The sequence below is a fragment of the Nematolebias whitei genome, chromosome 20 (assembly GCF_014905685.2).
Source record: "Nematolebias whitei isolate Nwh7 chromosome 20, NemWhi1, whole genome shotgun sequence".
Lineage (NCBI taxonomy): Eukaryota > Metazoa > Chordata > Actinopteri > Cyprinodontiformes > Rivulidae > Nematolebias > Nematolebias whitei.
This window is the reverse complement of record NC_056517.1, coordinates 21,863,810-21,880,174: the sequence shown is the minus strand read 5'-3', so window position 1 is coordinate 21,880,174 and position 16,365 is coordinate 21,863,810. Positions and strand designations below refer to the sequence as shown.

General features: G+C 40.2%; 1 protein-coding gene across 1 annotated transcript; it reads left to right on the top strand.

Moving 5' to 3' along the window:
• The first annotated feature begins 5,160 nt into the window (after positions 1-5,160).
• On the top strand, positions 5,161-16,251 carry LOC119426331 (probable polyketide synthase 16). Its single transcript, XM_037693896.1, has 6 exons — positions 5,161-5,218; positions 5,901-6,054; positions 9,741-9,901; positions 10,070-10,276; positions 10,420-10,601; positions 10,720-16,251. Exons 1-6 carry the CDS (start codon positions 5,161-5,163, stop codon positions 16,249-16,251), a joined length of 6,294 nt encoding a protein of 2,097 aa, XP_037549824.1.
• Positions 16,252-16,365: the final 114 nt, after the last annotated feature.

The window sequence follows — 16,365 nt, the reverse complement described above, 5'->3', positions numbered from 1 at the left end:
GTTTGTTTTTTCATATACAAGTACTTCCTGTTGCAAAACCTATTCCTCCAGGAGTTCCTGTTTAAATTGGTGTTTTACATACTTAGTTTGACTCATGAAAATAAGTTTGTAAGACCTTTTTGTCAGTTTGGATACGTTTTCATGCTTCTGTAGAGGAAGTAACTGAAGTCTTTTTGTACATTTCTCTGACAGGAAACTAGCGCTGAGCCGTTCTGCCTTCTGTGCGCTTCTCTTTGATTAACGACAGTACGCATTTATTTAAAATGATGAAACACACGAATCTGCAGTTTATAAAATGCGTCTTTTGTTCCTCTGTTGATCCATATTATTGTGTACTGTTGTGCTCCTGAGGGTAGCCAACCCCACCTGAAGGAGCTCTTTGCTACCTCTGACGTTCTAAATACTTTTATACAAATTCAATAAATCTGTTTTCAAATTCCAAAGTATGTCTAACTTGTTTATGGGTACCGTACTTTCCGCCATACATGTCACACTGCTGTATCAGAGTCAGAGTTTCTTTATTGTCATTTGCACCTCGTGTGGTACATGTGGTGGAGTGAAATTATGTACACAGGGTCCCAGTTACATCCAACAATAAAATGTAAAAGAAAAACAGTAATAACATCTAAGATATGAACTAAGAAAAACATCCACTAAATATAAACTAAGCACTAATAACATAAAAACATTATGTCGAACATCAGCACAAACATGAGTCTGTGTAAGCAGATGAGCATGCATGAACACATCAACATTGAAACAGATCAGCAACAACATGAAACAGATGAGCAGCAACACGATGTAATTTTTTCACAGTGATTATTCTGGTTAGAGATTCATGAGTCTGTAACGGCCTCGGTAGAAGCTGTTCCTCAGTCTAGTGGTTGTACACTTAATGCTCCTCAACCTCCTTCCTGAGGGGAGTGGAGCAAAAAGTGTGTGTGTGCTGGGTAAGTGGGGTCCTTCATGATGCAGGTGGCTCTCTTCCTGCATCTAGAGGTGTAGATGTTTGTGATGGTGGGGAAGCTGACTCCGACAGTCTTCTGTGCAGCCTTCACTACTCTCTGTAAAACCTTTCTTTCTGCAGCTGTGCAGCCTCCATGCCACATGTTGATGCTGGAGCACAGGATGCTCTCCACTGCACACCTGTAGAAGGAGGTGAGGACTGAGCTTCCCAGACCAGCTCGTCTCAGTCGTCTGAGGAAGTAGAGTCTCTGATGAGCTTTCTTGATCAGGCTGGTGGTAGTGTTGCTCCAGCTGAGGTTGTCATTCATGTGTACACCCAAGTATTTGTAACTGGAGACCACTTCCACCACAGATCCTCTTATGTTCAGGGAGGTGTAGGTGTTTTTGTTCCTTCTGAAGTCCACAATCATCTACTTTGTCTTCACATTGATGTGAAGGTTATTCTCTTTGCACCAGCTCTCCAGGTGTTCCACCTCTTGCATGTAGCTGGACTCATCATCGTTTGTGATGCATCCCACCACCGCTGTATCATCTGCAAACTTTACAATGTGACAGCCTGGATGGGTAGCTGCACAATCATATGTGAGCAGAGTAAACAGGAGGGAGCTCAACACACATCCCTGAGGAGAGCCAGTTCTGAGGGTTATGGTGGAGGAGGAGAAGTTGTGGATCCTCACTGACTGTGACGACGAGAGCGGTGAGCAATGTCCTTGGACGCTCTCGAGGACACTGTAAGAGTTCTGATAAAGATGGAATAATCAACTAGTTCCCCTCCGGTGAGATCCATATCCATTATTCTGTCGGGGAATGGCCAAGGACAACGCCTATGGGAATCCAAGAGTCCTGAAATGATGACACAATGTTTATTCAGCTGGTTTCCTCTGGTTGATCAGTTGGAAATTCCTCGATGGGAGGGGTCGGGGCAGAGCGTCAGATCACATGTTCTCCAGGCAAATTCAGATAAGATGGCCTTCAAGGCCAGCCAGGGGAGCCAAATTCAGATAAACACAGTTGTTTTGGGGACAGGCAGAACTTAATGACATCTACCTTGAGTCTGTGTTGGTCCAAACGGTTCCGAAATGTCCAAATTACATGGCCACACCGATGGAACGTGACTGAGTAAAATCCCAGAGATATGATCCATTCTGACCAAAGCATTTGAGTCCGGGTACTCGAGGCATGAACCAAGCCATCATAAAAGCAAGCAGCGTGATCAAGTCCAAATTTGCTGTTGACAACTTCCTTGATTGTAGATAAAACCAGCAACCAGCCGAATCCAAAATGCAGGAACCAGTTGTCATAAATCCAATCAAATATGTGTCCTTAAAATCCACAAATGGCAGCAGAGATAGACACATCATCAAGTCTTCCAAGTTGATGAGATATCCAGCTGCGTGCGTGCCAACAGGGCAAATCGGCTAGCCTAAAGCCTGTCATCTCTTCATAGAAATGTTATCAATTGGGTTGAGGGACCAACTGATCAAAACAAGTCCATAATTATGGTTTGGAAGAAATGCAAGAGAGGCTGAGAAGCAGTTTCACAGACAACAGAGCAGCAAAACAAAGCGGAGAGGGAGAGGAGGGGAAAAGCGTCCAACCTCGGCAAGAGCAATGCACCCATGATGCACAGTTTTGTCCAGGGAGGGCAGAGCTGGTAGGAATTTGTGGAGCAGAGGGATGGTATTAATGTCTGAGCAGTTCTTTAAGGTAGTATGGAGCATTGCCGTGAATGGATTAGAGGGTGAGTAAGGAAACCTCGTATTCAATTAGGAGTGAAATGGCAGTGGAGGGATTTAAGGATTGGGGTGATGTGATCATGTTTCCTTTGCTTCATCAGAATCCTGTCTGCACTGTTCTGTACATACTGAAGTTTTAGAAGTGTTTGGATGAAATTCCATAAAAAAGTGCATTGCAGTAGTCCAGTCTTGAGGAGACGAAAGCATGGACAAGTTTTTCAGCATCGGAAAAGGAGAGTAATGGACGGAGCTTGGAGATGTTTTTCTGATGAAAGGATGAAGTCTTGTAAATATTTTTAATATGAGATTCAAATGTAAGATGAGAATCAAATCTTGCACCAAGATATATTGGTGATATAAAATAGAAGATATATAAGCTATATATCTTATCTATATTATGACTTATTTATACATAAATAAGTCGCTTTGCTGTATAAGTTGCAGGGCATGCTAATTTATGCAAAAAGGTGCAACTTATACAGCAAAAAGTACGGTATATACGGATCAGGATCATATTTTATACAACAAATTAATCTTGGAACAATACAAGGTGTACAACAACTGAAAGGGTCTAAATGTGTTTACTGTTTACTATCATTATTTTTTAAAAATCTAATTTTTGCATTTTTTCAAGTGTCTAACTTGCTGTCAGTGCCTAAATTGTGAGGTAAATTGAAGTTGCAGTGTTACATTAACCCTTTATAGTTACAGTAATATACTTAATTACTTTTTCAAACAGTATTGAAAAGGGAGTTAAAGTTTTGGGCCATGGCAGTTGTATCATAAAGAAAAACCATTAAAACACAAACTACTGAATACTTTTTCTTGGTAAAACCAGTAAATTTCTAAATTCCCTCCATATTTTCAAACTTATTAAAATAAAGATAGTAATGCATAATGACAGAGTTGGAACTAATTTGTTCAAACTATGAAGAAATGTGCAGTCACATGCAATGTTGAAATATTTGACTGACCGTATGTGAGGTGAAACACGTCCAGCTACAACACCACAATATTTAAAACTTACTGATATACAATGTGATGGACTTGCGACCCGTCCAGGGTGTACCCCGCCCCTCGCACAGTGATTGCTGGACATGGGCACCAGCGACCCCCGTGACCCAAAATGGAATAAGCGGGTAAAGAAAATGGATGGATGGATGATATACAATGTATTTTTTTTTTCTGTTAATGTCCATTGGTTGTAGTGGCCATCTTGAATTGAACTGGCTCCAAAAAGTAATAAGTTGTAGAAGTGTGAGAATTATTCATTTCTGATTGTTTCATTACAATTGATCCAGTGGTTTTTGAGTTATTTTGCTAACAGACAGGGTTGACTCCACTAGTTAGTGCTATAGTTTTATGGATAGCTCAGTGGATGAGTTGTAAACAATTACCAGCGACAACTACATCACATTTAAACACAATATCTGCCAGTTTGACTGAATATAGCTATTTTTGTTTTTCCAAAAGTCAGTTAGCTGTAGTTGCGATTTTGACTTGGATTTGCACCAAATGTTAGTTGGTTGTAGCTGTACATCCAGGGGTTTATTTCCTGAAAGTTTCAATAAAATCCATTCAGTGACTTGTGAGATATTTTGCTAACAGACAAAGTTTACTCCAATTAGTTTATGGTAAACTTTTAAAAATAGATCCTGCAACATCTGTTAGTGCTCATAGGATGTGTGGGGAGTCAGCCTCAGCTACTACCACACCACGTTTTAGGTCAAAATCTGTAAAAGTGACTGAGTTAGAGCCACTTTTGTGTTTTTAAGGTTAGTTGGCTGTGGTAGCCATCTTCAATTAGCTTGACTCCAGATGTTAATCAGCTGTTGATGTAAGTTCAGAGATTACCTTCTGAAAGTTTCATTAGAATCTGTCCAGTGGTTCATGAGATATTTTACTAACAGACAAGCACAGGCAAAAACGTTATTGTTTGTATTTGCTTTTCGTCCAGTCGCAATAATGATTTGACCTACTCAGTTTTTACTGGTTGTAAACAAAATCTTAAAAATATATATTTTTTTCAAAACAAAGTACAAGAAAGTAGGAATATGTGGGCTAATGAGTTTATTTATTTAGGTTAAACCCGATTATCTGATAACGTTTAACGCTCGATTGATAACTTGGCCTAATCATTTGCAAGATGCTGTATATGTGTGCACTGGAGTCCTCCGTCTCCATGGTGACGCATACACTCAGTCATGAATGTTTAATACGCAAAAGAAGCGGCCTATAAGAATCAGCTGTGAGTCTGGCACTGATAACATCTGAGAGAAGCTGTGAGAGGGATGGATGTAAAGATGCACCGGAGCGTCACTAAACTGGACTAAACACACTTTAGAGGTGAGTTCAAACACAAGTAGAGCTTTGGGTTTTTTTTTTGTTTGTTTTTTTTGTTTTTGGGGTGGTGGATGGAAGAGATGCTGACACAACTGATGTTTTCTGTTCCATCAGGATGGAAGAGGCAGAGGACGGGATTGCTGTGGTGGGAATCGGGTGCAATTTTCCAGGAGGTGGGAAGAATTTTGGAGCAGTGCTTTTTGTTGTGGCTTTTTCTGCCTCATGCAATAAAGTAGATGACATCAAGTTTATGCAGGTTTAAGTATCATAAATGATGAAGAGCCTGCTTCTAAACTGATTAGTGATTATTAGTAAAAGAAAAAATGAAAGTGGTTGCTTGAATCACAGTTTGTTTTACGGTTTCAAAATTTAACATAGCTTTTCCTTTTTTTTTTAATTCAATTTTTGCACTTTATAAGATACTGATTCCTTTTTTTAAGCAAAAAAAAGTGTTCACTTATTACATAATTTAGTTACATTAAAATGAAGTTTCACACAATGATACCAACAATTTAACATAAGATAATAATAACTTGTAACAATGATAAAATGATCAAACTGAATGATTCCCAAACTTTTTGACTGCTTTGGAGTCAAAAATCCTCTTCAGAAACGCACATTTTAATTTATATAAAAAATGTAATTAATTAATTAATTAATTACATTTGCATTGCTGGCCACCTTAAGGTTTACATTTTAAGCAAAGCTCAGATTAAGAAAGGACAGAGTTGTAGCCATTTTGGTCATTTGAAGCTCATTAGCTTCTTTGTAATATTACTCAAGCTGAATTTATATTTAATCCTTTATTATTTTTATTTAAACTATCAGCATAACTAAGCTTTTTTATATCAACAGGGGAAGGTCTTGACAACTTCTGGAGTGTTCTTGTTGATGGGAGAAACTGCTGTGAACTGATCCCCAGAGAGAGGTTTGACATTTCCAGCTGGTATGACTCCGATGAAACCAAGCCGGGTAAATCCCGGACGGCCAAGGCTGCTCTCATTGATGGGTACTGGCTTTGAACTTTATCAAAACCTTATTAGAAATGTGACCGCTTATGTGTTTTCATAACCAGAGTGTTCATAGCAACCCTTCCCCCCATCCCCTATCCCTACATTAAAGTGTGTTTAATGAGGCAGGGCAGCAGCATTTGTATCTATGTTTTTTTATTTTATTTTTTATTCCTTTTCTTTTTTCATCCATCAATCCATTATTTACTACAATACTCTATGACATCTCTACAAAACTAATTGAATAAATCATTCTATAGAGAATAATCAGTGTTTTAGATCACATACACCGATAGGACACACATCAGAGGCAATGAGGGGTTCAGGGACACTTCAACATGGGACTGTTGATGGAATCAAACCGCTAACCCTCCCATTGAAGGATGACTGCTCTAACCATTCAGCCACTACTCAAAAAAAACAAAAAAAAACAGAGCTCTCTCACGCAAACAAACCAACAGCAGATGGAATGAGCAGTTGCACTGGAGGATGACTCATCTGTGATGTGACGTGAGTTGCACTGAGAAAACAGGAAAGAGAACTGGAAGTGACAGAGCTGAAGATGTTGAGGTTCTCCTTGGGAGTGATAAGGATGGATAAAATTAGGAATGAGATCATCAGAGGTACAGCACAGGTGGAACAACTGGGAGATAAAGTTAGAGAGGCCAGACTGAGATGGTTTGGACAAGTCCAGAGGAGGGACAGTGGGTATACTGGTAGAAGGATGTTAGAAATGCAGCTGCCAGGAAAAAGATAGAGGAGATATGTGGATGCAGTTAGAGAGGACATGGAGGTAGTTGGAGTGAGGACAGAGGGGGATGGAGGAGGATGACACACTGTGGAGACCCTTGAATATTGAACAACTTAAAGAAGTGGAAAGAATATTTAGACATTGGCAGAAATTATGAGATTTAGGTCGTTATTTAGACCTTATATTTTCTCCCCAGTTAGTTACAAGTCTTTAGTACAGAAGGTTAACAGGAAGCTGGGAATGAGATTAGACATGGTTGACATGCATCAAGTAGCTTGGACCTCAGTGCTTGCAGTTATAGTTAATTGTTGCATTTAGGCCTGTCGCAATAAACAATATATCAATTAATTGCATGATAAATGAAAATTATCTACCTCATTTTCATTTATCGCTTTATCGTTTCATCGTGTCTCTCTCTTTCTAGTACTATGCTGAGAATGTAAGCTACGAGCTAAGCTAACAGGCCGACCTTGGGAGAAAAAACTCCGTCTTGTCGAAGCTCCAAAAACCACAATTGAAAACCGTGCCTTCGTGTAAAAAGTTTTTCTCTGCAAAACGAAGCTGAGAACTTGTTTACTGATTTTGTGTGTGTGTGTGTGTGCGTGCGTGCGTGCGTGCGTGCGTGCGTGCGTGTGTGTGTGTGTGTGAAAAATGCTATGCTAAAGAGCTCAAACCACACCGAGCGTCCACCATTTTGAGAACCAAAGAGAGACAGCCCATGTCACAAGGGGCCTCCCTCCCATTTTTCTTAGAGACACGCTACTTGCTCCCTCACTATCCATCCTTTGATTCAAACAGTCTTATACTGCCATCCAGTGGTCAAAAGAAGGTACTAGATGCAAAACAATTTAACAAACATTTCTTCTTAAATTTAACAATAATTACTAATTATTGTTAAATTTCAAACAATATTATCGTTTATCCCAATAATTTCTGAGACAATTAATCGCCCAGCAAAATTTGTTATCGTGACAGTTGCATTTAGTTTTAACTAGCATATTGTACCCAAACCTCTTCACAAAAAACTCCAGATTATGTTATTTTATATTTAATGAATAAATAACCTATAGATATGAATGCAATTTTTAGAACATGATCTTTTCTATATATATATATATATATATATATATATATATATAACTTCAAAAAAATATAAAAACTGGAGCACACTAATGAAGATTAAATGGTTTCATAGGAACCATTTATTTATTTTATTAGAGAACATTTTCTCTTTGCCTGAGCTGATTTACCTTGGACTTGCTGCTGCTTTGATCTCTAATAACTCAAGTTATAATATTTAGAAGTCGTGAGTTCAGTTTTGAACATGTGTTATAGGCCTGACCCTTCTATTATAGCTGTCAATTTTTTTAAAGCAGAAACTGCACAGTATGTAGTCAGTGGCGCAAAAAGCGGGTATGCAGCGTATGCAACGCATAGGGGCGCTGCACTGCAGGGGGCGTCAAAACCCTCTGTAGAAAAAATGTTTTTCTAGTAGGCATTTTCTAAATGATCAATAACAGGGGAACAGCACTGATTAGGCGCCCCTCTGCTCCTTCACCTCCCCTCTGCTCCTTCACCTCCCCTCTGCTCCTTCACCTCCCCTCCTATCGCTCTCCCTTCCCACACAGGTGGCTGTGAACACGCCCCTAAGAGAACGCACTCGGCGCGTTTTTGTTTTTTTTTTTAATCTTGAACTACCGCTCGTTGTGCACTTGACAACAAGATGGAGCGGCAGAAAAAAAAGCTATCCGGGGCGCAAAACAGAAAAAGGAAGTCACTTGACATTGCAAGCAAAATAGCCATCGAAATGGATGCTTCTCCTAAGTTCAAAGAGAAACGACTTAGGAAGCAAAAGAATTTCCCAGATGACAATTCATGCACTGGTCATCATGAAAAGGAACCCACAAGGCACTTCAGGTGCATGGTTTTCAATGTTATTGTTGACACACTCCTCCAAGAGCTGTCTGAGAGGTTTTCCAATTTTCAACTTGTGTCTGAGAAATTTAAATTCATCACTAAAATGGAGCACATGACAAAAGCTGAGCTGGAGGAATCAGTGACCACATATGCCCTGACCACTTGTGATGTTTCAAGAGATATCATTCAAGAAATATACCCAGCAAGCCGTCTACTGAAGGGTTACAAGGCTCTAGAAAAGTTAAATTTCCTAATTCAAGAGGACCTTGATTTGGTATTTCCAAATTTGACAGTAGCCCTTAGAGTATTTTTAACCATGCCTCTGACAGTTGCATCTGCAGAGAGATCATTTAGCAAGCTGAAGCTCATCAAAACATACCTTCGTTCAAATATGAGCAATGATCGCTTGTCCCAGTTAGCAGTGATCTCTATTGAAAACAGTGTGGCACGGTCTATTTCATTTGATGTTATACTTGACAAATGGGCAAATGCAAAGTCACGGAATGTAACAGTTTAAATGTCATAAATGTTAAAACTCTGACATGGACTCCAGGCTGTTAAGATGTCATATTTCCGCTACATAAAATGTTGAGCACTGACTGAGTACCACTACTGTTATATATTTGTACTTTATAAAACTTCTTATTTGTTTATGATTGAAATGATCACCTGATATAATATGTAACATTAAAAAAATCTGTAATATTACTACTGTATTTTCTAAGTGCATGACTAAGCTGTATGAGGCGGCAAGTAAAAAGGAGCGGGTGGGGGGGGCGCCGATGATGTGTTCGCATCCACCTCAAAAATATGTAGTTGCGCCCCTGTATGTAGTCCCAGTTAGTTATAGAGACAGAAAATGAGCACAGAAGCAGCAAAATTACTCAAAACTTTGGAAGACCATCAGAACCCTCTAAGAGCTGAAGAGCAAAAACGTTTGGCTCCTATTGACAAATTAATGAAGAGTTAAAACTTTTGCACAAATCAGTAACTCTTTGGTTTTGTATGTGTGTACAGGTTTAATGAATTTGACCACAAGTTTTTTGGCATCAGTGACAGTGAGGTGGAACAAATGGATCCACAACAAAAACAGCTCCTTCAGTGTGTTTACAGAGCTTTAGAAAATGCTGGAATTCCAATGGAGAAAGCCAGTGGAACCAGGACAGGAGTGTTTATTGGTAAGATGTGTTTCAGGTTGCTGTAGCTTTAGTTTTGAGCTGGTCAAATTCAAATTTACATAAATATTTGCTTGTCCTAAAGCCAAAGTTTAAATCAAACATGTTGCCAAATTGTATATTAAAACTCTAAATTAGAATTATTTAGTACATTTCCCACCCATTTTTCAGGCATGATGAACAGAGATTATGAAACAAACGCAGCACATGTGCATCCCAGTGTGATTAACCATTGGACTGGAACTGGGCTCGCTATGAGCATTGCAGCAAACAGAGTCTCCTACATCTTTAACTTTACTGGACCTTCACTGTCTATTGACTCTGCCTGTTCATCATCACTTGTTGCCCTTCATCTTGCCTGCCAGTCCATTAAACAAGGTCAGAAAAACATTTCTACTATGAATTCAATGATGCTTTGACCAATAACAAGTGGAAAACAATCACTGAAAGACAGTTTTGTGATTTATCATCTATATAGCATTAACATTCTATTGAGTGAGATTATAATCTTGTTTTATCAGGTGATAGCGATATGGCTGTTTGTGGAGGCGTCAACTGCATCATTGAGCCAAGAGTATTTGTGGCACTCAGCAAAGCCAAGATGATCTCACCTGAAGGACTGAGCAAACCTTTTTCCAGCAGAGCAGATGGTTACGGCAGAGGGGAGGGCTGTGGCGTGGTTCTCCTAAAACCACTGAGAAAGGTAAAAACCCGCTTAGGGTGGTAAAACCTTTTTTAACAGTATACTATTTACTTTTACAGATACTAACTATACTTGTACCTATTCTGTCTTTACTGTGACACCTGTTTTTAATTGATAGGCGCTTCGAGACCATGACCACATCTGGGGCATCATCTGCAAAACTGCTGTCAACCAAGACGGACACTCAGTCATGCCTATCACCAGACCCTCCATGACACAACAAGAAGAGCTGCTGCGTAGAATCTATTCAGACAATAAAATAGAAACTGTCCAGTACATAGAAGCTCATGGAACCGGAACGCCAGTTGGAGACTCAGCAGAGGTAAAAAGCATCTCCAACGTCATTGCTAAAGCAAGACCTCCTGGTTCAGGGACACTGTGGATAGGCTCGGTGAAAAGCAACATCGGACACACCGAATCTGCAGCCGGAGTGGCCGGACTGATTAAGGTTCTGCTGATGATGAGATATGAAACCATTGTTCCATCAGTTTTCTACTCAGCTGACACTTCTAGCATTGATACAAAGATCCCGAACATTAGAATTCCAATAAAAATTGAAAAATGGAAATCATCCACTGCAAGAGTTGCAGGAGTGAACAACTTTGGGTTTGGGGGGACAAATGCACATGCCATAGTCAAACAGCACTTACAGTCAAGAGTTCAACAAAATATCAACAAGAACCAGGTGAAATATTTTGTCATGTCAGCAAATTCCCAAAAATCCCTTAAAATGATGATTGAGGATACCATTAAACAGCTGGAGGCAGATAACAAAGTTGATCTAGATTCTCTGTTGTACACATCAGCTTGCAGAAGAAGCCATCAAAAGCATAAATACAGAAAAGCCATTGTAGTCTCATCAGTAAATGATCTTAAAGAGAAGCTAAAGGTCACTGTTGATGAAAATGTTATCCCAAACCTCTTAGCTCCAAGATTAGTGTTTGTCTTCTGTGGAAATGGTGTCACTTACCATGGCATGTGCAAACAGCTGCTCCAAAGTGAACTTGTATTTAGAGAAAAGATCAAAGAAATTGCACATCTTTTCCAAACTCGAAGCTCTCTGAACATCCTGAGCACACTTGAAAGTGACATTGAAAGCAGTGACTTTAAAAATCCAGATGTTGTCCAACCTTTGCTTTTTGCTATCCAGGTTGGTATTACCACCCTTCTCAGGTACTGGGGTGTCCAGCCCGATGCTGTGCTTGGACATTCTGTTGGTGAAGTTGCTGCTGCTCACTGTTCTGGTCTCTTGTCTCTTGAGGACGCTGTAAAAGTCATATACTTCCGCAGCACACTTCAGACCAAAGTCACAGGAGGGAAGATGCTTGTGATCAGCAACATGGCTATATCAAAGGTAGCTTCTCTCCTCCCTAAATACTCTCAAAGAATTGGTTTTGCTGCTTCCAATAGCCCACAATCCTGCACACTCTCAGGTGATGCAGATGCAGTTGATTGCCTTCACAAGGAGTTAATCAACTTTGCTAACAATCAGAATCTGTTCCTCCGTTTACTAGATATCTCTACTGCCTACCACAGTCACATGATGGATCCAATTCTGTCAGAAATCGAAACAAACATTGGTTCCTTGCAGGAAAATGACCTTGACACAGAGTTGTTCTCCACAGTTACAGGGAAGGAGTTCCAGCAAGGAGATTTTTGCTCAGGTCAATACTGGGCGAGAAACATTCGTGAGCCAGTGGCTTTTGAGCAGGCTTTGAAGTCTGCAACAAAAGGAAGGAAAACTGCAGTCTTTGTTGAAATAGGGCCAAAAAGGGCACTGCATAGAAATATCATAGAAACCCTGGGAAACAACATAGCTGTTGTTGCTTCAGTAGAACCTCAGAAAGACCACGTATCAGCCATGTCTGTTATTCCTAAACTGTTTGAGCTGGGCATTCAGGTGAACTGGAACACTGTCTACAGACGTTACAAGACAACACCATTGTTCTTCCCAAGGTATCATTTTGATTGCTCCGATAGAGATGTTATCATCGGAGCAGCCCAGAATAACAAACCAAGCAGTCATCCCGTGGTCTATCAAACCGGAAGTGAAAGCAACATTTTCAGTTGCAATCTTATGTCTGACGCCACTTTTTACTTAAAAGAGCACAAGCACAATAACATACCTATTATCCCTGGTGCCTTCTATGCTGAGTTGGGTTTGGCTGCATTCTTGGCCAGTGCTAAACCAAAAGTGCCCCTCAGTTCAGTGCAAATCAGTGTCAATTTTCACAGTCCATTTGTTCTAACACAAAACTCTCCTGAAATGAAGGTTCAATTGGAACAAAGAGAAAACGAGACTAGGTTCACTGTATTTTCCTCATCTATAGTGTATGCTTCAGGCACAGTGGTTTCAAAGAAAGGGAGGCTGATCGAAGAGCAGCTCATTTTATTAAACTCCATCTACAAGCGATGCACTTCTGTTGTGAGTTTTCAGGAGTTTTATGGGCATCTTTCTCAAGGAGGTTTCCAGTATGGGGATGTATTTCAGAATAAGACAGATGTGCACTATGGGGAAGATCTAAAGGAGGCTTTTGCAGCTGTTTCAGTGTCAGAAGTGCTACAGCCTCATTTGCATGACTACTACATCCATCCTGTTGTATTGGATTATTTGATGCAGCTTTTCTCTGTTACAGTGGAGCACATCTTTGCTGGTCAGCCAGGATTTCCTGCGAAAATAGGCAGCCTTACAGTGTTTGAACCCTTGCAAAATGAGATGATTATCTATCTAAGAGCTATTGATGTAGGGACTGATCACTTTGAGTTTTGTGGCTGCTTTGCAGATAAGGAAGGCAGGGTGTTGGTTGAGGTGAAGCATGTGATAATCAAGTACCTTGGCAGTCGCTCTCAAGTGGTTGAGGAATATTTCTACCATAATGATTTCAGTGTTGTCCTCAAACGTTTTCCTTCCTCTTCTCCTCCAAAGGCTTTGGTTTTCTCTGATAATTTGGGGATCTCGAAAGCTCTGCAACAATATTTGGACCCAAAATCTACACAAGTTTCTTTCAAATATGCAAAAACTATCTTAAGTAATGGGTTTCATTTTCTTCTGGCAAAGCTCAACATCACAAATATTAAAGAAAATTTTGATGAGGTATTATTTTTGTGGAGCAAAGAAGACCTTACATCACAGGGGGCCAATAACATCTTGCAGAATTTGGCAAGCTGCTGTGAAATTTTTCGTCAAATAATCTTTGAGCTGAAGAAAATTCAGTTCTCTAAAGCAATCAGAGCTATAACTTACCGATCATCTGACATCACTGTGGATCACATAAGTCCTGGTTTTGTTCTTACTGGCATGACAAGATCATTTGCTGTAGAGTTACCTGACCTGTCTTTTCAACTAATTGACATAAACGATGTCTCTGCTCAAGACATTAAAGCTCTGTCTGAGGTCCTGAGAGCATATCCTTGCAATGAGTTCCCAGAGCTGGTGGTAAAGAACGGGCTCATCTTGAAACCTTCAATTGTTCGCACCCATCCAGAAATCACTGAGACTAAAGAGGGCAGTCACACCTGTCCAACATCCGAAACTTGCATCTTTCAGACAACTGATGCACATAAGATAGCTCATCTGTGTGCCATTCCCTATGACAAGGAGATTAACCCAATCAGCCACTCAAGTGTTGAAATTCAAACTAGTAAAATATGTGTTCATTCATCTGATTATTTCCCTATCAGTTCCTCACATCACTCATTTGGCCAGACACTGTACTGGAACAAATACTCAACTCAGAAGCACAAATTACTTGCTCTTGACTTCAGCGGCACAGTTACAGCAATTGGAAAAGATGTGCGGAAACTGAAAGTTGGAGACCAAGTTGCTGCTTGTTATCCTGTTGTGTGCGCAACCAAAATTCAAGTGCCGGAAGATGTATGCTACTGCACCAAAAGGTTCCCATTCCTTCAAAAAACACCCTGTGTTTCTTACTTTGTTCTAGCATGGGAGATACTCCATCGAGCCTTGCCTAAAGCCAAACAAAATTTAGGGATCCTTTGCTATGATATTGATTCTGCTTTGGTGCAAATATTGGCTTTAACTGCTTACAAATCTGGTTGGAATGTGATTGTTGGTGCACAATGCAATGGCTCTTTTGTAGATGTCAGTCAAGTAGATGAATGTGTCATTCTACCACCATTTGAAAAATCCCTTGCTACTAAAACTTGCAACTTTCCAGGAGTCCGGCATGTTGTTGTAGTCTGTGAAGCTCAAATGCAAAGTACGTTGGCTCAGGAATTGTGCCAAAATGTAAAGGAAAGTGTTTGTGTACAGACAATTCAAATGCAAGTAATTTTGCAAAAGGGATACTTGAGAGCACACAGTCCTCACATTTATCACTGGCTGAAGTCTCTGCACTTAAGCAAAAAGTTTGCGCTTGAAAGCTTCACCTATAAGAGTTTGAAACCTGAAAGCGAGAGTCCTGATTCGGAGAAACCAGCATCATATTTCAGCTCAAAAAAACTTCAAGTGATAGCTCTGGAAAAAGAACCATACAGTAGTTTGTCTTATATTCCACTTTTGCAAGGAAAAAAACAGCTGTTCAGACAGAAAGCAGTTTACGTTGTGGTCGGTGGTCTTTCTGGGTTGGGTTTTGAAACAGTCAAATTCATCTCTCAGAGAGGTGGGGAGTTTGTTGTCATTCTCTCCAGGAACAAACCAACACCAGATGTGCAGAAAGAACTACTCAACATCCAGAAACAGTGTAGAAATAGCATTACAAGCATGGAGTGCGACGTGTCGGTCTCTGAGCATGTGCACAAAGTTTTCATTGTCATCAAGGAGAAATTCAGTGACTATCCAATCAGAGGGGTGTTTCACAGTGCAGTTGTCCTGCACGACGGCCTTATTGAGACCCTGGACAGATCGCTTTACGAGAAGGTTTTCAAACCCAAAGTAAGTGGTGTCTTGAATTTGCACCATGCAACTCAGCACTGTCAGTTAGACTACTTTGTGTGCTACTCCTCCATCTCAGCTTTCCTGGGAAATGTATCGCAAACAAACTATGCAGCGGCCAACTCCTTCCTTGACTTGTTCTGTCAGTACAGGCGCAAACTCGGGTTGCCTGGACAGTCAATCAACTGGGGAGCTCTGAACCTTGGCCTGCTCTTGAACAAAGAGCATCTTCATCGCTTCCTGGAAGCAAAGGGTATGATGTTGTTAGATGTGGCTGAGATTTATAAAAGCTTGGAGCAGTGCCTCATGCTCAACCGACCCCAACAGGCTGTCTGCAGGTTTCACTTCAGGAACATCAGGTACAACATCCTGTCTCAAAACAAAGCTTTGACCTTGCGCCTTAAAGCATTAGTCGACAAAGCCTACCAAAACTCCAGAGAAGCCGATGCGGAGACCAAACAAATGGATTTGGTTTCGCCAAAAAAATATGTTTTCTCTCTGCTGAGTGAGACCATCAGCATTGATCAAAGTGAGCTGAGTGAAGAGTCCCTTCTTTCATCACTAGGCATTGACTCAATGCAGGCTATGACTCTGCAAAACCTAATATTTCAAGAGAGAGGTGTGAATGTGCCTCTGATGAAACTGTTGGATCCCAATGCTACATTATTAACAGTGATCACAGAGCTGAGCAAAGCAGCTGAAGGTGGAAATGTCAGCGAAGACACAAGTGACACAGGTTTTTCAACAAGACTTTAAGAAATAAAACAAAATAATTTTAAAAAGCGTCAATGGAGAACATTTCATACACATTAAGATGGAAACAAAAGTGTGTTTAGGCCACTTGTTTGTCTCACAATATAATTTATTTTT

Bases quoted from the DNA above. Each gene is read 5' to 3' on its own strand.
- LOC119426331 (XM_037693896.1), top strand. From the start codon at position 5,161: ATGGAAGAGGCAGAGGACGGGATTGCTGTGGTGGGAATCGGGTGCAAT. The intron at 6,055-9,740 runs GTACTGGCTTTG...ATGTGTGTACAG, and splicing joins AAGGCTGCTCTCATTGATGG to GTTTAATGAATTTGACCACA. The intron at 9,902-10,069 runs GTAAGATGTGTT...CCCATTTTTCAG, and splicing joins CAGGACAGGAGTGTTTATTG to GCATGATGAACAGAGATTAT.